The sequence below is a fragment of the Panthera leo genome, chromosome F3 (assembly GCF_018350215.1).
Source record: "Panthera leo isolate Ple1 chromosome F3, P.leo_Ple1_pat1.1, whole genome shotgun sequence".
Taxonomy (NCBI): domain Eukaryota; kingdom Metazoa; phylum Chordata; class Mammalia; order Carnivora; family Felidae; genus Panthera; species Panthera leo.
In genome coordinates, this window is record NC_056696.1 from 57,424,201 (window position 1) to 57,447,365 (window position 23,165).

The 23,165-nt window shown below is 40.1% G+C and overlaps 1 protein-coding gene across 5 annotated transcripts in view; it reads right to left on the reverse strand.

The window, feature by feature from the left end:
* The window catches only part of RAB3GAP2 (RAB3 GTPase activating non-catalytic protein subunit 2), a 101,025-nt gene extending 78,284 nt beyond the window's left edge, over nt 1-22,741 (reverse strand). For 3 of the 5 annotated variants that reach the window (XR_006199112.1, XM_042926222.1, XM_042926221.1), the window contains exons 1-2: nt 22,540-22,741; nt 2,124-2,188 (exon numbers count right to left, since the gene is read on the reverse strand). Coding sequence is in view for 4 of the 5 variants with exons in the window: in XM_042926222.1 (XP_042782156.1) it covers nt 2,124-2,188; nt 22,540-22,654 (180 nt within the window). In the remaining variant the exon portion in view is untranslated. The remainder of the gene's footprint in view (nt 1-2,123; nt 2,189-22,539) is intronic. The other 2 variants (XM_042926224.1, XM_042926223.1) reach the window with 1 other exon arrangement.
* Between the last annotated feature and the right edge of the window lie 424 nt (nt 22,742-23,165).

Genomic DNA, 23,165 nt, shown 5'->3' on the forward strand with positions numbered 1-23,165 from the left:
TCTCCGTAAGGCCTTCTGAACTGGTTTCCTGTTCTTAATCTCCCCACGGAGCTTTTCCACCAACTGGCACGACGTAGCAGGCTCCGCTTCCTACAACACAATGCTCTTCCATTTCTCCCTCAAACCTATTCTAGTTTTCCCCACCATCCATCCAGCTGCTCAAGCCAAACGCCTGCTCAAGCCAAAAACCAAAAGTAAGTTTTCTTTTTAGAAAGAAACTTGTAGTGGGTATTTTCAAACACTGCCAAAAATGAAGAGACTGGTACCTATCACCCGGCTTTAGGGAGTACCAACACCTTGCCAAGGATGTTTCATCTACTCTTCATCACATCCCAAGATCACAGAAGTAAATCCTCGGTTTTTTTTCCCTTTCATCCCTCACAACCAACTGAGAGCAAAATCTTATTATCTCTAAACTTATCCTGAATCCATCACTATCTCATTTTCACTAATATCACCTTAGGGGAAGCCATCATCATTTCCCAGCTACACTACCACAACAGCTTCCTAACTGCTCTCCCTGCTTCTACTTTCGCTCCCTATTTCAACTTATCCCAAAAAGCAGCGAAGATGAATTTTAAAAGTGAGAAGTCAGCTATGTGCAGTTTCCTATCACATTTACAAGAACTCCAAATTCACAAAGCCTTACATGAAGCCCGCCAATTTCTCTGACCCCATCTCATAGCCTCCAGTCCTGCCAAGCCACACTGGCCTTCTTTATGTCCTCCAAATTCCAAGCCCAGTCCTGCCACAGGGCCTCTGCATGAGCTGTTGCCCTGGCCTGCAATGTTCTTTGCCAGATCTTCACGTCGCTGACTCCCTGTTGTCTTTCAGACCGCAGCTTAAATGTGGCATCCTCTAAAAAGCCTTCCTAGGCCACCCAAGCTATAGTAGTCACTTGATCACTTGCCATCACATCACCGTTTGAATCCCCTACATAACTCTGATTACCACCATTTGATACTTTTATCTATCTTTCTGAAAAAAAATTTTCTCTCCCCATTAGAGTATAAGCTGCTAGAACAGGGATGATAAGAAGATCTACCCAATATATATGTTCATTCTTCTTTCTTCATAAAAAATTGTAATTTTGTTCAGTCATGGGCCTCAGGAGACGTTGACCCTTTATCTTCCAACTCGAGGGAATGGTATGACTGACTGATGAAAAATCTATCCCCTGCCAGTGACTAGTTCAAAAATGAGTGTCTGGCCTTATTCTGGCCAAGAAGATACAGGCAAGGCTCGCTAGAGGTTTCTGAAAAAGTTGTTCCCTGCTCCTGTAAGAGTCTGTTTTCTCCCTCTGGTCACGAATGAAGAAACATGGTGCCACACTCCATCTAGAGAAAAACAATCTTTAGGATGAAGTCAGTACTGTATATGCAGAGGAGACAGAAGGAAAAAACTTAAGTCCTTGATGACATAGTTGAATCTCCTGATCAAACAACCTATGAGTCCATACTACCTCTGACTTCCTTCTATACGAGCTAATGAATCTCCTTGTTATTTAAGCCAGTTTAGGTTAGATTGTCTATTACTGATAGATGAAAATACATCCAGGGACTTCCTCTACTTACTCATTGCTATACTTCCAGCATCTAGAAAAATGCCTAGATTATGATGGGCACTTAACAAATATGTGTTGAATAAGTAGAGGAGTCTAAAATAATAACTAATCAAGGAGAAAGAATCCTAAAACAGTTATTCTCCATTCAGCCTGCTTAGCTGGCTGACTTAAAGTCATTAAATCCTTAAGAAAGGTATCTACTTGGGGTGCCTGGGTGGCTCAGTCAGTTAAGCATCTGACTCTTGACCTCGGCTCAGGTCATGATCTTACAGTTTGTGAGATCAAGCCCCCCATCGGGCTCCATGCTGACAGCAGCACGAAGCCTGCTTGGGATTCTCTCTCTGTCCCTCCCCTGCTAACACGTGCACATGCTCCCTCTCTCAATATAAATAAATATATACCTTAAAAATAAAAATATTTGCTTAAGTACTATTAAGTAAGCATAAAGATGTCCTTGACAAAGGTTTTCAAATGTCGACCTAACACTGGAATGTGTCACCATCATTACAAAAGGAAAATGCCACTTTCAAAAAGCATGCATACATTTATAAAGACTTACAGGTTCTTGGGGTTCTGTTTCTTCCCATGCTCCCCAACCATCATCTTCCCAGCTTGTTGATTTACCTATTATTAAAAAAGATGAAAAGTGCTTACATGAAACAAAGAGCTTAACAATATTTTTAAAAACATTTCTCTAAACATAATAGAACACCTGATATATATATATATAAATACATATTATATAAATATAATGTTGGCATTAAGGAAGAAAAAGGTAAACTATACAATGGCAAAATTTTGCTGTACGTAATAATTAGGAAACATTCGGGCTGAATTTCCAAATCTATGTAGAACTGTGCAAGTTATTTGGATGTTAAGATACTGGATATCAAGTTTCCACATTTAAACCAAACCACAAAGGTGAATTTTAAAAATCTTTAAAATTACAAATATTTGTTGCTCAGACATGAGACAAATTAAATGCACACAGTGACAAAAAACACACCTAACATTTCACACGGATACCTTAATGTAACTTTTTTTTAATAAAACAAAGTATCAATGAAAAAAACTGAATTTTGAAACAAGAGGTCTATAATTTCTGATATTTTCTGACACTGTGATTTCCTTCACATGAGAACATTTGCTCAGATTAAAATAGGATGTTCAAGAAACACCGTAACAAGGAATTAGAATCTCAAAAAGGTATGGAGAGTACCTTTGAATTTATCTCTTATGATATATCACATCAGAAGAAAAAAAACTATTACTTTTGAGCAACTATTCTGAGACAAACATTTTATATATGTTACCTCAAACTAAATTAAAAAACAGATAAAGTTCAAAGAAAACGTGAAAAGATCAGGCAGTTGCATAACTAGAAACTTAGGCCCCAGAATCAGATTGCCTAGGTCCACATCCTGGATCTAGGACTTACCAGCAAGTTAGCCCATATTTGCAAACTTTACTTGTCTCCGTAAAAGCATGGAAATCAGAAGTGCTTACTATCTCGTCAGATTGTTATAAGGATTTAAATCAAATAGCATACTAAAATCCTCAGTGCCTGACACATAGTAAGTTCTCAATGCTAATCATCAAGAGTTAGTTATTAAAATACTACAAAACATAAACAAAATATTGTATTTAAACCAGTCAAGCTTCATATTTCTAGCAAAGAATCATTTTAAAAGATGGGACTAAACCAGATACCTAGGATGCTTACAGTGGGAAGGACGCATATATAACATTCAATTATATATAAGGTTTTAAAAGTTGCTAAACTCAATTACATATAGATGGTAAGAAAGTAACAGTCTGGTACCTGGAATCATGGCTCAATTAGCTTTGTGATAATATTCTCATCTTTGGTACTGAAATACCAGGTAACTAATTCCTAATTGCCAAGCACATTCCTAGCCATATTATAAGTCCTAAAGCAGCACTATCATTTGATTAACACTGCATAGCTTGTAGAAGATCTCCATATACACGTCAAATAAACAACTTAACAGATGCTCTGTTACATACCACGTGCATGTGCCATGCCCTGTACTGGGAACAGAGAAAAATTCAAACCTATTCCTTGTCCTTAGAGGATGTGTGACCCAATGCAGACAAACACATAACTACAGTACATGGTGAGTGCCGTAACAACTACTTAATATAAAAAAGAGGAGATAGTGAGAGAGATGTCACAAAATGCAGGGAAGAGTCACCGTCGGTCTTTCAAGAGCAGCCAGGAACTTTTCAAATTTACGTGAAAAAAAAAAAGGTTAACATGAGCAAAGGCAGAAAGAGGCAACTCACATATAGGGGTTATCACATAACAACTAACATAATCAGATTTCTATGTGTCTAAGTGCTTTATAGACATTAATTCACTTACACATGCCAAGGATTCTTTATCGTCCCTTTACTACAATGAGAAAACCAGATCACTTAGTTTATATAGCTGGACCAAGATCACAGAGCATTAAGTGGTGGAGTGGGGTTTGAAACCAGGGCTCCTGGAGTTCTAAAGCCCACGCTCACACATATTCTGCTATACTTACTCTCTACTCTCCTATGGCTTATGAAGGAGCATAAAAACTAGGAAACGTGGGGCTTACAGTTAAGGCCAAAAAGCAAGATGACATATTATTTTAAATTTTTAAAAATGTTTTATTTATTTTTGAGAGACAGAAACAGAGCATGAGCAGGGGAGGGGCAGGGAGAGAGGGACACAGAATCCAAAGCAGGCTCCAGGCTCCAAGCTGTCAGCACAGAGCCCGATGCGGGGCCCACACTCCTAAACTGTGAGATCATGACCTGAGCCGAAGTCTGAGGCTTAACCCACTGAGCCACCTGACATATTATTTTAAAACAGAAACATTCCTGGGGCGCCTGGGTGGCTCAGTCGGTTGAGCGTCCAACTTCGGCTCAGGTCATGATCTCGCAATCTGTGGGTTCGAGCCCCCAGCTCAGAGCCTGGAGCCTGCTTCGGATTCTGTGTCTCCCTTTCTCTCTCTGCCCCTCCCCCACTCATGCTCTGTCTCTCTCTGTCTCAGAAATAAATAAACATTAAAAAAAATTAAATGCATAAAATAGAAACATTCCGAAGGGGTGCCTGGGTGGCTCAGTCGGTTGAGCGTCCAACTTCGGCTCAGGTCATGATCTCACGGCTCACGAGTTCGAGCCCTGCATCGGGCTCTATGCTGATGGCTCAGAGCCTGGAGCCTGTTTCCGATTCTGTGTCTCCCTCTCTGCCCCAACCCACTCGCATTCTGTCTCTCTCTCAAAAATAAACAAACATTAAAAAAAAACTTAAAATAGAAACATTCCCTTGATATCAAGATTTGGAAACTTTTTCTAAATTGGAAAATTACAGTTTGTTCTTTGGCAATCTAATTCAGTTAGGCAATTTCTTTACTCTCCTAATTTTTCCATTAGACCAAAAACAATTGCCTTATTGTGGGCCGATGGCAACTAGGCCATCCCATCTACAGAGTTTTAGAAAATGCACTATTTTTCTTGTTCAAGAAAGGAAAGTACCTTGAAAAGCTTATCCCTCTAAAATCCATAATTCAATTTTAATACTGCTATAAAATGAATATATCGAAATACCACAATCTCAGAAAGACCATGTAGAATTGCAAGCACATAATGGGGTCAGCTAATGGTTCACTCCCTCAGTCAGTCACTGATTCATTCAACAAACATGACATCTTTTGTGTGTTGGCCACTGTGCTAAGTGCTAGAGACACAAAAGCAAATAAGCCTTCAAAGAGCTTAGTTTGGAAATTAAAAAAAAAAAAAAAAAAGCTTAGTTTGTGCACATAACTTCTGAACAAAACAATGAAAAATGTCTTATTTCTCCTCCATACTGAAATAAAAAGCACCTGACTCAATTCACAAATGACTCATACAATCAAACACAAGACAGCAGCAATTTGGATTTCCTGCCCCTGCAGAGACCTGGTATCTCTTCATAGCAGAATCAGAAACATCCAGGAAGAGAAAGACCTTGACAAATTCTTTATACGAGATATTTATGTTCATGAAGGTTTATCCATTTCTCGAGGCCCCTGATAGAAGTTTCTATTAACAAGAGGGGAAGGGGACTTAATCAGGCATCTCCCCCTATCATAGGAATATATTTTCTAAAGAAGTCAGAGCTTAATGGAAGGTGAAACAGAACTATTACTCAGGAAGGTCAAAGATGTTTCTGAAGGTTGGTCTAGAATCCTAAGCCTATTTATAATACTGTAAGAAAATGAATTCTGATTCTCATCAACTCAAAAGTGGAAACCGTTTTTTTTTTTAAAGGGAGACATTTGGAAACTGGGTACTACCCTTATGGCTATTTCTACTCTGTGCCGGTGATGTAAATTTTGCAGCCTCCTGAAGTCTGCTGAAAATCATTTGATACCATTTTGCAGAGTGCTGTCTGACGGCTACTGTCAGCTGTTAAAAAGTGTTGGAATCTTGCACTTCACTGAGGTTATTTCTTATGCCCTCAAACTGTGCAAGCAGGCCAAGCACATTCTTTAAAAAAAAAATGGTTTATATTAAAAAAATATCTGATGAATGTCTAACCAAGTTGCCATTCAGGCGAATAATTTTGTTCAGGCAGTCTTTCCCTCTGGTAACTTTTCTATGAAGGCTGGTGTTCTACAAGTGATCCCGTAGTCAGCGTTTTTTAAATGATCCTTAATCAAAGTTGTAGATAACAAAACCAACGTATTTAATATATTTAAGAACTGTGCACTATTCAGTGTCAATATGAAACATTACTATAGGACCTTAAGATCTATACATTCTATGTACTCATAATGAAATAACACTAACTTTTCATTATTACTTACTATAAAGAAAAGCTAAAAATCATTCACCATGATTGTCTCTTAGAATAAATAGACAAAAATCTCCTATGGGGCAGGGTAATTTTAAAGGCCCAAGCTGTGGTATAACTTAAGAGGTAAGCCAATTTAACAGTGTATTCTAGACTAAGGACACCAGAACATACAACTTCTTTAGGGTAGTCAGGGTCCAGTATGAAAATTCCAAACGCTCCACAATTCACCAAATCATTTAGCCATTGGCAATCACCTAGTCTGCTTACTAAGCTAAGTGGCACTCATTTTAGTCAAAGGCTAGACTATAGATTATAAGGTCATTTTAAATGTTTTCCCCATTTATTAAATAAGTAGCAAACATCCAATCTTCAGAAAGCAAATCTTTAAATGACACTGTCAGCAACTGCCTATGCCTTTCATTATGCTAAAGTCTAATTCAACAAAATTGATCAGAAAATTAAGAAAATGGGATTCACATTCACTGCCTTATAAAATTAGAGTTACTGTCTCTTCTGCAGATTCCTCTCTCTAGGTAGCGCTGCAAGAGGTGGAAATAATGAATCAGGGATGATTGAAGTTCCAGGGATGGCCTCACCCTGTAAATCTGAAGCAGACCGTCCACGCATCACTCTCTGAGGAACACCGGCTTCAAAGATAAACTTTAATGCCAATCTAATCTAATCCTAATTATCCTTTTTTCCTTTGCCTGCCACCACCCTTCTATTCTCTCCAATTAGACTCTTCACTCATTGGTGGCCAGTCTTTAACAGTGCTCTCCGATAAAAATATAATGGGAGCCACATATTCAATTTAAAATTTAGTAGTAGCCATATTTTAAAAGTAGAAAAAAACAGGTGAAATTTTAATATGTTATGTAATATAATATGGCCAACATACCACTTCAATATGTAATCAATGTTAAATTATTCAGAAGATATTTTACTTTTTTCCCCACACTAAATCTTCAAAATCTGATGTATATTTTACACTTCGAGCACATCTGTTCGGATGAGGCACATTTCAAGTGCTCAAAAGTTTATGTGGCTAGCAGCTACAGTATGAGACAGCACAAATCTAAAACAACTATTAGGTCTCTGGTGTCAGGTTGTCTGGGTTGGATACCCAGTTTTACCCCCTAAAGAGTTATAGGACCTTAGGCAATGTATGTAATCTCTTACTGTCTCAGCTTCGTCTTTAGCAAAATGGAGTGAATAACTATATTTACTTCATACTGTTGTTAGAATATAGCCAAAGCACTAGGAACAGTGCTTAGCACATAGACACTCTTAACGGCTGTTAAAATTATCATTCTCCATCCAGTGGTATTGCAAGAGTGGCTCAATATTCACAAATCAATTAACATGATACATCACATCAATACGAGAAAGGGTAAAAGCCATATCATTCCAATAGATGCAGAAAAAGCATGTGACAAATACAACATCTATTCATGATTAAAAACTCTCCACAAAGTAGGTTTAGAGAGACCATACCTCAACATAACAAAGGCCCTACAGAGAGAACCCAAAGCGAACATCATACTCAATGGGGAAAAAAGTGAGAACTTTTCCCCTAAGAGGATGTCCATTCTCACCATCTTTACTCACCATAGTACTGGAAGTCCTAGCTACAGCAATTAGCATAATGAAATAAAGGCATCCAAACTGGTAAGGAAAAAGTAAAACTCTATTTGCAATTGACATGATACCATATATAGAAAACCTGAAAGACTCCACCAAAAAAACGACAACTGACAAATGAATTTCAGTATATTGATACAAAAATCAATATACAGAAATCTGTTGCATTTCTATATACTAATAATGAAGCAGCCAAAAGAGCAATTAAGGAAACAATCCTATTTAGGGGCACCTGGGTGGTTCAGTCGGTTGAGCGTCCGACTTCGGCTCACGTCATGATCTCACAGTCTGTGGGTTCGAGCCCCGCATCAGGCTCTGTGCTGACCGCTTGCTCAGAGCCTGGAGCCTGCTTCAGATTCTGTGTGTCCTCTCTCTGCCCCTCCCCCACTCACGCTTTGTCTCACTCTGTTTCTCAAAAATAAATAAATGTAAAAAAAATTAAAAAAAAAAAAGAAACAATCCTATTTAGGGGCACCTGGGTGGTTCAGTCGGTTAAGCATCTGACCTCAGCTTAGGTTTGTGAGCTTGAGCCCCACGTTGGGCTCTGTGCTGACAGCTCAGAGCCTGGAGCCTGCTTTAGATTCTGTGTCTCCCTTGCTGTCTCCCTCCCTCCCTCAAAAATAAACATTAAAAAAAGTTTTTTAAAAATCCTATTTACAATTGCATCAAAAATAATAAGATACCTAGGAATAAACTTAACCAAGGAGGTGAAAGACCTGTACTTTGAAAACACTGATAAAAGAAACTGAAGATGACACAAAGAGAAAAATATTCCACGTGCAGGAATTAGAAAAACAAATATTGTTAAAATGTCCATACTAGACAAAACAACCTACACATTTAATGCAATCCCTATCAAAATACCAACAGCATTTTTCACAAGAACTAGAACAATCCTAAAATGTGTGTGGAACTACAAAAGATGGTGAATAGCCAAAGCAATCTTGAAAAAGAAAAACAAAACATGAGGTATCACAATCTCAAATTTCAAGATATACTACAAAGCTGTACTAGGGACACCTGGGTGGCTCAGACAGTAAAGCATTCAACTCTTGATCGGCTCTTCGCTGACAGCCCGGAGCCTGCTTGGGATCCTCTCCCTCTCTCCTGCTCACTCGCTCTCTCAAAATAAATAAAATAAACATTAAAAAAAAAAAAAAGGCATACTACAAAGCTGTAGTAATCAAAAGAGTATGATACTGGCACAAAAATAGACCTATAGGTCAACAGAACAGAATAGAGAGGCCAGAAATAAACCCACAATCACATGATAAACTAATATTCAACAAAGAAGCCAAGAATATACAACGGGAGATAGACACTCTTCAACAAATAGTGTTGGGAAAACTGGACAGCTACATGCAAAAGAATGACACTGGACCACTTCCTCACACCATACACAAAAATAAATTCAAAATGGATTGAAGACCTAAATGTGAGACCTGACACCATAAAAATCCTAGGAGAGAGCACAGACAGTAATTTCTCTGACACTGGCCAAAGCAACATTTTTCTAGATATGTCTCCTGAGGCAAGGGAAACAAAAAGCAAAAACAAACAGTTGGGATGGCATCAAAATAAAAAGTTTCTGCAGAGCAAAGCAAACAAAGCTAAAAGCCAAGCTACTGAATGGGAGAAGATATTTGCAAATGACACATCTAATAAAGGGCTAGTATCCAAGATATATAAGGAACTTAGACAATTCAACACAAAACAAATAATCCAATTAAAAATGGGCAGAAGACATGAACAGGTATTTCTCCAAAGAAAACATACAGATGGTCAACAGATACATAAAAAGATGCTCAACATCACTCCTCATCAGGGAAACACAAATCAAAACCACAATGAGATATCACTTCATACCTGTCCAAACAGCTAAAATCAAAAACACAAGAACAGCAAGTGTTGGTGAGGCTGTGGAGAAAAAGGAACCCTCACGCACGACTGGTGAAAATGTAAATGGATGCAGCCACTGTTAGGAACAGTATAGAGGCTCCTCAAACAATTAAAAATAGAATTACCTTATGACCCAGTAATTCCACTACTGGGTATTTACCCAAAGAATATTAAAATACTAATTCAAAGGGATACATGAACCCCTATGTTTACTGCAGCATTATTTACAATAGTCAAATTACGGAAGCAGCCAAGTGTCCATCAATAGATGACTGATAAAAAGGCGGTATACATAAACGATGAAATATTACTCAGCCATAAAAAGAATGAAATCTTGCCATTTGCCACGACATGGATGGATCTAGAGGGTGTAACATTAAACGAAGTCAGTCGGAGAAAGACAAATACCATATGCTTTCACTCATAGGCGAAATTTAAGAAACAAAACAAGCAAAGGGGGAAAAATGAGACAAACCCCAAGAAACTACAGAGAACTGATGGTTAGCAGAGGAGAGGTGGGGAGATGCGGGGGATGGGGGAGATCATAGGAGATGAGGATTAAGGAGATGTACAGAATTGCTTATTCACTATATTATACACTTAAAACTAATATAATACTGTATGTTAATTACACTGGAATTAAAAATAATAAAAATCCACTTACCTGGAAAAAAACTCTTTTTAAAAATGGCAAATAGTGCCTACTGAAAAAAATCTAAAATAGATCATGGAACTCCTACCCTCGTCTTGCTACTTTCATGCTGAGATTCATGTACCAGATGTTGCTCCTAAAGCAATAATTTTACAACTGTATTACATCAGCATAGCCTCCGTCTATAAGCCAAATATTTCAAAGGCTCATGTTTTAACTGGGTTTTCCCACTTCATTTCCCGAGCAACGTACTGAAAAACTGGCATTTCCAAGTACATGAGACAGTTCTGCTTAGTTTTGAATGTTTTAATTTGGGTGGGGGTGAGGGGGCGGGGAAGAACCTTTCTGGAGAGGTGAGCTTTCTTTAAATTTTCACACTCTTAGCCAATTTCCCTTAAAATTCACCGAAAATCAAGGACTATGCTGAGGATTTTGATTCTTTGCAAATGTTTGCCAGCTTAAAATATTTTGTTAGTCTACTTCATTTGATGACATTACCCTTCATTCCTGCTTTCATACCACATCTTGAATCATTCTTGTTCTCTACATTAAAAAAAAATTTCATAAGCTGATCTCTTTTATTTGTCTCCACAACTTATATAATGTGGAGAGAAATGAAAACAAGTAAGTAATAATAATAATAGTAACAAAAAGCAACTACCTCTTCAGTGATTAGTAACTTGACTTTTCAATCCTGAAGTTTTTTATACCTGTCACTGAAGATGACTATTTTGAACTGTCTAAAGGGGTTGATAACATAAGCACAAACTGATGGTCTTATCCTGATCAAGTTCAACACTTTGCCTGAATGAATAAAACCAGTGACTTCAAAATGTAAAATGTAACTACATCTCCTTCTGGAGAGAATTTATCCCCGAAGAGATCAGATTATACTGGTATAGAAGAACTGTTCAGTCCCTCATTTGATAAATGATATAGTTATTGACACAGAGAAAACACATTTTAATTCAAACATGAAAAATTATAGATTTTTTTTAGGGGTACTCCCAGTGAATGAATTATTCTACCAACAAAAGCTCAAATAAGAAATTCAACTTTTCTTTCTGTAGCTCTTTTTAATTCCAAAAATACCTTAGTCTGATTTGCTTCTGAACAGTCTGTCCTCATAAACTGAGTGTATGTTTTTCATATAACAAGAACCTGAAGCTAGAAAGGAAACTGAATCCTGAAGCGGGCAATTAATTTGGCAGTATTTGCTTTTTCCAATATGAGCATGTCAAGATCAAAAACTAAATGAGAAACTGAAATCATTAAATGTTAGAAAAAGAAAAACTTAATCTCCACGGTCTAATAAAAGATCTTATTAGCACAGAAGCAAATTCGTTTCCATTCTTCCTGAGACAAGAAAAAAAGAGAGAATGTACTTGTTTCTATAAAGAGCAAGAACCTCTAGAACCCACGGCTTGTAAGTAATTCAGAAACTTCAACAAAATTAGCTGGCTCTTCTTGGCCAAGGCAAAGAACCCATCACAGAGCAATACGAAATAAAAAAGGACTAAAGAACAGAGAAACTGCTTCTTAATTTCCTATGCCTCAGAATTATTCATCTTTTTCTATTTCTAGGGAAATGGTAAAATAAATTGCATATTAGCATATTCTTTTCAGCACATAAAATATGCAGCAATCTAAAATGAAGAGGCCATCCCATTTCTACAAGCAGCTTCTTTCAGAACACCATGATTAAATCAGACTAGCTCTTCAAGGGTCCTTTCAGTTCTAGAATTCTAATGACTTCTGTTGTCAAGTAAGTGTATGCTCTTAATAGTTCACAAAATGACAGAACTGAAAATATCTTTAAGGTCTAAAATATCCTCCTCCTCTAAAAAGTTTATAAAAATAAATATGCTCCCTTTGCCCCAAATCCTAAGAACTCTTTAGACCCATCTTAACAAAAACAACAAAATCTACATAGACTTAACATGATTTAATTGCCCTAGTCCATTTTCTATTCATTTTGTTTTTCAAAAGAAATCATAAGGTCAATAATGTGTATGTTAGAAAAAACTTTTACATGTTTTATAATTGTTTCCTACAATGTCATACTTACGTATTACTGATTTATTATATCCAAAGCTTCAGAAAAAGACAATCATGGCTAATAAGGTGAGGATGTGAAATATGGGTGAAGGTATGTAAATACTGCTAGCTATAGCTAATTCCTGCATATTCTAAAGAAGCCAATTCAACACTATTATTTAACTCATTATAATATTCAACTAGTACTAGTAGTACTAGTGAGAAAATTTTCCTTGTATTTGAAGTAAATTCTTCTAATGCCAGATTAACTTTGCTATTACCTGCCGCTTTAAAAAAAACACAGATAAAGTCTGATAACAATCTTATTTTATCGCATGAGAACCGTTTTTCACTTATCAGGAAAGCAAGTCAAAGAAACTGTAACAAAGAATGACGACAAGTATGTGTGTAAATAGGCACTTCTGTTTACCATGGATAGGAGTGAACCCAACCACTTTTTAGAGTAATTTGGCAACTGTAACCAAGATTTAAAATGTGAATGTCTATCATTCAGCAATTCCAACCCTAGAAATGTACACACAGAAATACCGATATCATACGTAAACACACGCGTAAGGATGCTTACTAGAGCATTTTCTTATAGCAAAAATTTTGGAAATAATCTGAATGTTCATTGATAGGGGAATAAATATAGCCTGGTAGAGTCTTCATTGGAACACTGTGTGGTCATTAGAAAAAATGCTATAGAGTTGCGTATACAAACTTGGAAAGATGTTCACATCAGATAAGCACAAGAGAAAAGTTCCAGAGTACATATTTGACAAAAATGAGACTATAATACAAAATTAAAATAAATACCCAAGCAGCATGTGTGTTGTCTAAGCAGAGAGTCTCAGAGGAGTCTTACCACAGCAGCACTTTACAATGGAACTTTGATGATGGAAGTGTTCTGCATCTGTACTCTCCAATAAGGTGTCCACTAGACACATGTAGCCACTGAGCACTTGAAATATAGCTAGCATGACGGAGGAACTGAATTTTTACTTTTATTTCTATTAAACTTAAAGTACCACATATCACTAACGGCTACCATATTGAACAGCACAGCACTGAAGTTTTAACACCTAGAAGGTGGGATATGAGCGGCCAGAAGGTGACTTTCATGTCTGATTTTATACACTTTAAAAAAAAAAAAAAAAAAGGCAATGTGACAATGAGTAACTAAGTCTCTCTTAACCTTCTCTCTTCCAGGAAATTTGTGAGACCTCGGCTCACATGGCACAAAGAAAAGTGATCTGTCTTTGGAAGACTATTTCTGTTCTTCTTTTCAAGGAGAAATATGGGCATGGCACACACCTAAGAGATTCAAGGATTCCTTTCCATCAGGAAGGTTCACTTAGGGTCTCTATAGTTCCAAATGGTAATCAGCATAGTAGTCATGCAAAAAAATACTTCCTGTCTTATAATTCCAGGATGGCCACTTTTTTTTTTTTTATTTTTTTTATTTTTTATTTTTTAATATATGAAATTTACTGTCAAATTGGTTTCCATACAACACCCAGTGCTCATCCCAAACAGGATGGCCACTTTAAATAATACTAAATAGCACCTGAGGAATACCTTGCTAAGAAGATTACCTCCCCTTCTGGAATACAGCCACCCAACTGGTCTTTCTACTTCCACTTTCACCCACCAGTCCCATCCATTCTCTTCTTTGCTGACAAAACAATGTCGCCAGGATATTAGCTGGTTATGCTACTTCTCAGCTCAAATTCCTTTCATAGATTGCCACTGCTAACTCTGGCAAGTTTCAAACTCCATCACCACTGCTACAGCCCTAGTTCTGTCTTTACTTCTGAAGGCCCTCATCTGACTTCTATAAACATCTCCCAAATGGTCATCTACCTCTAGCTTTGAACTACCCAATCTATTCTTTTCACAGCCACCAAATCCATCTACCCGCAACTCAAATCCTGAAATGCTATGCTTTTGCTTAAAACCATCAATGTCTACTCCCTGCCTGTAGTAGAACTTCCTAGTAAACTACAAATAGGCTACCGGTATCTCTCATCTCTCATGACAGCCAGGTAGGGCTTGGGGCTATTCGAACTACTGGCAGGTCACTTCCCACCATGAGCATCTTTATTTATTCTGTATGACCAATTTATTACCATACTGATACACATTTTTATTATGTTAAAAAACATAAAATTCACCATCTTAACCATTTTTAAGTGTACAGTTCAGTAGTACAAAATATATTCACGTTGTTGTGAAACAGATCTCTAGAACTTTTTCATCTTGCAAATCTGAAACGCTACACCCATTAAACAAGGCTCTTTTCCCCCTCCCCCACCCCCCACCCCCGGCTCCCAGGTCCCAGTAACCCCATTCTAATTCTCATTTCTATGAATTTATTTACTTTAGTGGAATCATGTAGCATTTGTCTTTTTGTGACTAATATTTCACATAGCATAATGTCCTCAAGGTTCAGTCCCATTGTAGCATGCTGTATGATTCCCCTTAAGGCTGAATAATATTCCATTGTATGTATACATATTTGGTTTATCCATCCATTCAACAATAGACATTTGGACTGCTTCTACTCCTTGGCTTTTGTGAGCAGCACTGCTATGAACACAGGTGTGCAAATATCTCTTTGAGACAGTTTTCAATTCTTTCGGATATACACTCAGAAATGAGACGTAAATGAGACTGAATTATACAATTCTATTTGTTTTTTGAGGAAATTCCACACTGTTTTCCATAGCAGTTGCACCATTCTACAATTCTGCCAACAGTGTAGAGCTCCAATTTCTCCACAGCCTTGCCAGCAGTTGTTATTTTCTGGGGTTTTTTTCTTTAATAGTAGCCATCCTAATGGGTGTGGGGTGATCTCTCATTATGGTGTTGATTTGCATTTCTCATGATTACGGATATTGAGCATCTATTCATGTTTATTGACCATTTCTATGACATCATTGGAAAAATGTCTGTTCAACTCCTTTGTCCAGGTTTTGGTTTTACTGTTGAGGTGAAGTAGTTCTTTATATATCATGGATACTAACCCCTTATTAGATAACATGATTTGCAAATATTTTCTCCCATTCCGTAAGTGGCGTTTTTACCGTTGACCGCATCCTCTGATTCACAAATGTTTTAAAGTTTGATATAGTCCCATTTGCCTGTTTTCTCTTTTGTTGCCTCTGCTTTGTGCGTTATATCCAAGAACTCACTGGGAAGTTCAATGTCATAAAGCTTCCCCCTATGTTTTCTTCTAAGCATTTTATAGTTTTAGGTGTTATATTTAGGTCTTTAATCCATTTTGAGTTAATTTTTGTATATGGTCTAAGAAGTCCAATTTCATTCTTTTGTATATGGATATGCAGCTTTTTCAACACCATTTGTTGAAGAAACTGTCCTTTCCCCCACTGAGTGGTCTTGGTATCCCTGTCAAAGATCACCTGACCATATACGCAAGGGTTTATTTCCGGACTCTACTCTACTTGTCTATTTGTCTGTATGCCAGTACCACATGGTTTTGATTAGTGCAGTTTTATAATATTTTGAAATCAAGAGGTATGAGTCCTCCAACTTTTTTCTTCTTTTTCAAAATTGTTTTCACTATTCAGATACAAAGTTTCATTTTTTATGTGTCCTATGATGAAAAAAAAGACTGGGAATGACTGAGCCCTATAGAAGATTACCTTCAAACTTTTTGTTTATATACACCCCCAAGAGTTTTTCAATGGTATGTATCCCCTGCATAAAAGATACAATTTCTGATATATGATAAACATGGACATTTTCATATAAATGTATACCATCCTTTTAAACTTATTCAGTAGATTCCATACACTATAGGGAAAAGATACCAATATCCATTAAAAAATGATGTTCTTTAAAGGTAGTAAGTACTCCCTTCTTCTCCTTAAATGCCTATTTCCATTCCATTTCCTCCACAGAGTGCTATTCTAATTATTAATCCAAAAATTTCTCTGCAAAAACATGAATTGAGAAAAATCTTTGCTGTGACAAGAATTTTATTAGAATTATGTATTAGAATTTTTCTTCTTGACCTATTTCAATTATTATTAGGAGCCAATAACAGAGAATAACAACATACATATATCACAAATTTTGATGACTATTAAACTTAAATAGCAAAAATTATTTGGAAATGTCTCGAGATGCATGGAGAGTTTATGGGGCCTTGATTAAAGGGGACTTTTTCTAAATAATCTGGAGCAACTTACTATAATAATATTCAGAATGTATGAAAGGTGAGCCTTTATTTAGTAAAGTGGGAGAAAGGCAGGGTAGAAAGGAAGGCACTTCAAAGAGTACCTAGAAATTAGTTTACTTAAAACTATCTGTTGCCAAGTAACTCTTGGGCAAATTTCCATGTAACCCCAAGGTACTCTTAACTTCCATCTGATGATGCATAAAATTGAAGTTTCTCTGACAATTTCTGCAGGCTCATCCCTTACCATACCCCACTCTCCCGCAATTTTCTATTTGCAGCATCTGAACCTCATCCTGTTTCACATCCCTTGGCTGACCATTTCTCTCCACCTGACGGACATCCATTAAACTAAGACTCAGTGAAAGTAACAGTTGCTCTAAGAAGACTTCCGTGAGTCCCCTATATAGAATGAACACTCCTTCATTCTCCAACTGTCATGTGCCAAGTTACAGAACAACACCTTTAACACTCCTTTTACGTGCTTATTTCCTTTACTGGCTGAAAGCTCCTTGAGCAAAGGGACTTATTTTATGCCTACTTTGTGCTTAGTACACAGGAAGTACTCAACAAATACTAGCTTAATGAAACAAGACAATGCCTGTCTCAATTTCCTCACTGACACATTTTATCTGTAAGAGCTCTTCCGATTTTAAAAAGCTAACAAAATCCAGTAATCCCATAAGTTTTCTGAAATTCCTATAAACGTTCCACTTTCAGATTACATCTCTACCCCTAGTATGATCTGAAACAAGAGAAAGCATTTTCACAAGGTATAAAAAATGGGTATTTTATGCCCTTTGTAATATCCCATCATGTAAAGTGATTCCATGATTTTAGGTTATCCTAAAAAGCACACTTTGCTCAGCAGTTGTATAAAAACATGACTTTAATGGACGACTCCAAGGTAATTTCCTGCTTGCTTTATCTTCTATCTTTCCGGTAAAAGAGGCAGGAAGGAAAGCTGCCTTACTTTTTTTTAGTATGCCACCTGGAAATTATTTTATTATCAGGTAATTATGAGATCCACAATACTGTAATATCCAAATTACCTCCAAATATTCTGATTCTCCCTCTCTGTATGTCTATTTTCTACACTCCCCCCCTCAACTCAATTATAAACATCAGAAAGCTCTGGTCCAGAAATCCAATCTCACTGGAAATTATGCCACCATAGTTTATGTGCAGACCCCTACTACTACCCATCTATGAAATTTCAAAGCATGAGACCAAAATTTTTGTCTGAAATAGCATTTGATTTAGTAGAAACAATTACTAATAGTTACCACTAATATAAACAATGGGAAATAGTGTAGGGTTAAAGATCTTTTTTTTTTTTTTTTAATGTTTATTTATTTTTGAGAGAGAGAGAGTGTGTGAGTGGGTGACGGGCAGAGAGAGAGAGAGACAGAGAATCCAAAGCAGGCTCCAGGCTCTGAGCTGCCAGCACAGAGCCCGACGTGGGGCTGGAACTCTTGAACCGTGAGATGATGACCTGAGCCGAAGTTGGATGCTTAACCAACAGAGCTACCCAGGTGCCCCAGGGTTCAAGACCTCTCTTAAAGCCATAGAAGACATTCTCATTTCATAATTGAAGATACAAAGTACCATAAAGTCATACTCTTATTCTCTGACAATTCAAACATAGAAGAGAGTAGTACAGAGTTCTGGGTCTCCAGGCACCGGGTTATCACTATGTCTATGGCAGCTGTCCACATTAAAAGAATTACTGAACCAACTAATGAGCCTTCAAGATCATCACTTACCTACAACAAATAATTCATGACAAGTAGTTGAGGGGTTTTTGTTATTATTGTTGTTTTGGTTGTACATACCCCCTAAAGATGAGCTGGGATAAGAAATTAAAACTATATAAGCTAGGAAAATAAAATGATCTCATGACTTCTGCTTCCTAATAAAGTAATCATTTATAACACTAATAAAGTGAAGAAACGCAAAGCCAAACACCATCCGCAGGTTAAGGCAGGTCCTACTTACCTGCTCTTTTTACTCTGTAAATTTGCACCCTCACAAAACCTTAGTTCACGTTGTCCTAATGAAGACCTCTTTACAAAACTGGAGGTTTTGTAAAAAAACAAACAAAAAACACCTGCAGTGATTATGGAAACCATAGCCTTAGTCATTCCAAGAATTTGAAGTAAACTATCAACAGTATGACAAGATATTTGATGATTTTTAATTTAATGCACTGTTTTAGCGGTAAAATATTGGCTTGGCAAATGGGCTCAACTGGGTAAGAGGTTCCGTCTCTATTTATTTTCTACTTGAATTGATGGTAGCCACAATAATACCAACACACACAAACCTGAGAGTTTGATTTAAAAGGGTAAGAAATTAAATCACCCTTGCAAACTCATGAGCATATTGCAAATTAATCTAGATGTTTATATCCCCAGATGACTCTATATCCCCACTGCCCAGATTGATACCGTAAGGCTAGCCTTCACTGTGCAACCTTGGACAAGTATTCACTCTGTATGTACCTAAATCTTAGCACCTACAACTGTGCCACACAATAGGGTAGGCACTAGCCACATCTGGCCACTGGCACATTTGGCACATCTGAAGCTTAAATTAAGTAAAATTAAAACTTCAGCTCTTCGGTAGCACTTGCCACATTTCAAGGGCTCAAGAGCCAGATGTGGCTAGAGGCTACCATACTGGACGGGACACAGTGATAAAAATAAATGGTATGATGGGGCGTAACAAAGGCAATTGAGTGGGCAGGAGCGACTACGTTAGATGAGATGGTCAGAACAAGCCTCCGTGAGATGTTGACATCCGAGGGGAGACGTGACTAACAAGATGCAGACAGAATGAAAGCTCTGCCTACAGCATCCAAAGGAGAGACCGGAACAAGGGCAGAGGCCCTAGGCACAGAGGAGCCTGACTGGTTTAACAACAGCGTGTCCGAAGCACAAGAAATAAGGGAGAGTAACATGAGGTGCCAAGAAGTGGCTGGAGGCAGGGCCTCAGGGGCCTTATAAAGCATGTAAGGCCTTTGGATTTTTATATTAAGCGCCATCGAAAGCCATGGCGTTCTAAAGGACAATGCTATGATCTAAAATGTCTTTAAAAGCTCGCTCTGACTACTTTGGGGAAAGAATGACAAGAAATCAAGGTCAGAAGCAGGAAGATCAATCAGCAGGCCGGTGTCACTGGCCGGGTGAAAAAAGGGGATCAGCGGCAGGATAGACAGAATAGGTTATTTTCGCCGCATTTCCTGTCCACAGTCTTGTATCTACTATCCTTCACACCTGGCTCCTTGAAAGAGTCAACTTCTTTTTTTTTGCTCTTCAATATCCTGTAAACATGCCTTCTGTCTCCACATTCCATGGAAACTGCCCTAAGGTCCCACTCACCCCCACCTGCCCAAAACCACCGAGCGTTTTTGCATCCTTTTTTTTTTAAATTTTTTTAACCTTTATTTTTGAGACAGAGAGAGACAGAGCATGAGCAGGGGAGGGTCAGAGAGAGAGGGAGACACAGAATCCGAACAGGCTCCAGGTTCTGAGCTGTCAGCCCAGAGCCCGATGTGGGGCTCGAACTCACGGACCGCGAGATCATGACCTGAGCCGAAGTCGGATGCCCAACCGACTGAGCCACCCAGGCGCCCCGCATTTTTGCATCCTTGCCGGAGCTGACCTCAGCTGCGCCTGCAACTGCTCATCGCTCTTCCCTTTCATCAAATCCTGTCCCCCCTCAGCTCCCGGGCATGCTCTCACCTGGTTTTCCTTTCTCAGTCTTCTTCCCATCACATGACTCTTGAACACCACTGCTCCTCTAAGGAACATCTGCAGTACTCACTTCACTTCACTGCATACGTGATCTTTGAGACTCAACTGACACTTTTGGCCGGTAACTTCCAGGTTAACATCGCTGGCCTGGGATCCTTACTAAGCTTCAGACCTCCAGATCTAGCGTCCGACTGGACCCCCTCCCTTGGACGTACCACAAACACGTAAGACGCAAAAGGCCCCAAACCCATCTCCTTCATCCTCTCATTACACACCCCTGCCCAAGCCAAAGACATTCTCAACTCCGTCTCACTCATCAGCTCCAATGCCAACACCAGATCTGCACCAGGTCCTGCAGATCCTACCTCCTTTAGCAGCTTTCCAATCTCTCTCTTCCTCTCCAGTCCCGCCGAGGCTCTTTTAGTTCCAGCTCCCATCACCTCCTGCGTTTCTGGGACAGCCTCCCTGCTTCCCATCTCGCCACACTGCTACGGAAACTCGAAGCTCGTAACAGGTATTCAAAAACTCTGCTGCATACATTACGTAGAAGCCCGGCCGAGTCAGTTCTCTGCTTAAAGTCTTTCAAAGGCCTTTCCCACTACCTCCACGGGCTTCTCGCGATCAAACTTCCGCTTACCTTCACAGCCTCGTCTCCCCCACTCTTTCCCTCGCCTCCTCGTCCTCAGCCATGCAACTTTCTGCCCTGTGATTTCAGGCCTCCCTTCCTCTGCACATTCTATCACCTCTCCCCTCTTCACTACTTGAAGTAGCTACTACTTCAAAGGCGGGCGCAGCTTCAAGGAGTGTCCTAGTGCCACATGCACACGCACGTGTGGATGGCCATACATGCACGTAGGGGTGTTAATGTAGATCTCTTTCCGTGTTCATTTCTTGGTCCCAGCTCCCACCTACACGACAGACACTACCCTCCTTGATTTGCGCCACTACTGACTGGCACAGAGAGTCCTGACACCTTCCACGCTGGAGAAAGGGGAAGGAGTTTATTTAGCGGGGCCGGGTCTTTTGTCACCATTCCAGCATAGCACAAATGACAGCACTCACGGTACCGCAAAACCAGGCGGGCGCTCCAGGTGGGAAATATGGAGCAACCGGGAGACACCAAACGCACAGCCTTCCAACGGGAGAAATGTGGGGAAATTCCGAGAAACTCGGCAGTCTCTAACAAACCAGACTCGGGGTTGTATACTACCTGGGCAAGGACTCACTTCATACTGTTGGATGACAATAAACAGGGGGAGGGCGTCTCGTCTCAATAAAGCACATTAACTTTTCCTGGCCCAAGTTACGGTAATTGTACTTCCTGATGTGGATTCGCCCTCGCTTCCTGTCAGGTTTTCCTTATTTGGGAGCCGCCTACTCACCACCTCAGGAGTCACTCACTTGTCGATCAGACCATTTATTCTCTACATCTGAATGGGGGGTTGGGGGGGGGGGAGAATGGAGGGGAAGGGGCCGGAAGAAGGCAGGCGGTGGGCGAAGATAAACACTTTAGGAAGGGAGGGTGGCCAAAGGCCACAGTTCCGGGGATGGAGGGGTAGGGGCTGAGGCAGCACCCGGGGAAGGCGCTGACAGCTGGCAAGGCATGGGGAGGAGGCTGCGAACGCCGAGCAAGCCGTGCGGAACAGGGGACCGCGGGCTGGAGGGGGGAGATGGAGAGGGCCCTCGGGCAGAAAGCTGGGGGTAGGGGGTGGGGAGGGGGGTAGGCAGACGCGTCAGGAAGCAAGGCGCAGGTCTGGCCAGAGGGCCAGGGCTGACGGGGTGTAGGACGAGGAGGACAGGGGATCAGCGCGGAGCGAAGAAGGAAAGCGCAGGGGGGAAAACTAGAGGCCCCGAGGGCAGCGGTGGCGGGGCGGGGAGGAGACCCGAAGCCGCCCAGCAGGGGCCGCGGGCGGAGCGGGGGAAGGGAGCGGCCAGGCAGGGGGCACTTACTGGGGTCCCTCCGCACGGCGCCGCTGGGGGTCTCCTCCCGCAGATGAGGGAAGAGGAAGTCCCGGGCGGCCTGGAGGTCCTGGAAGTAGCAGAACTGGACAATGGAGCAGGCCATGGCTCCGGGAACCCCGCTCGGGCACCCACCTCACCTCGCCACGCCCTGCCCCCCCGCCGCCCCACGGCTACCGCCGCCGAGCCCGCACTGCTTTAGCCGCGCAGGGGCGGGGAAACCAAACCGGAAGCTGTCAGCGCGCTCGGGCCCGCCGCCCCGGAGCGCTGCGCATGCGCGGGCCGGCCCAGGCGCCGGGGCCTGGCGAGGTCCGGGTCACGTGACCGGCGGCGGCCCTGGGGAGCCAACGTCTACGTGGAGGCTGGCTGCCGACTTGAATCCCAGCTCTGCGCCTACAGCCGGGAACCAACGCTTTTATTTGTTCTGGCTTTGAGCCAGAGATGACCTAATTGGACGTTGTCCACGCCAGCCTTTGAACCATTTAACCAATCTTATTGATGTCCTACTATTGGCACGGTCCTGGTATTTCAGAGAAGAATCCCTGTTAAACTCGTGGCAGCCCAGCGGGGAACGGTATCCTGCAAACATCAGAGTTTGAAGAGATTACTTTCTCATC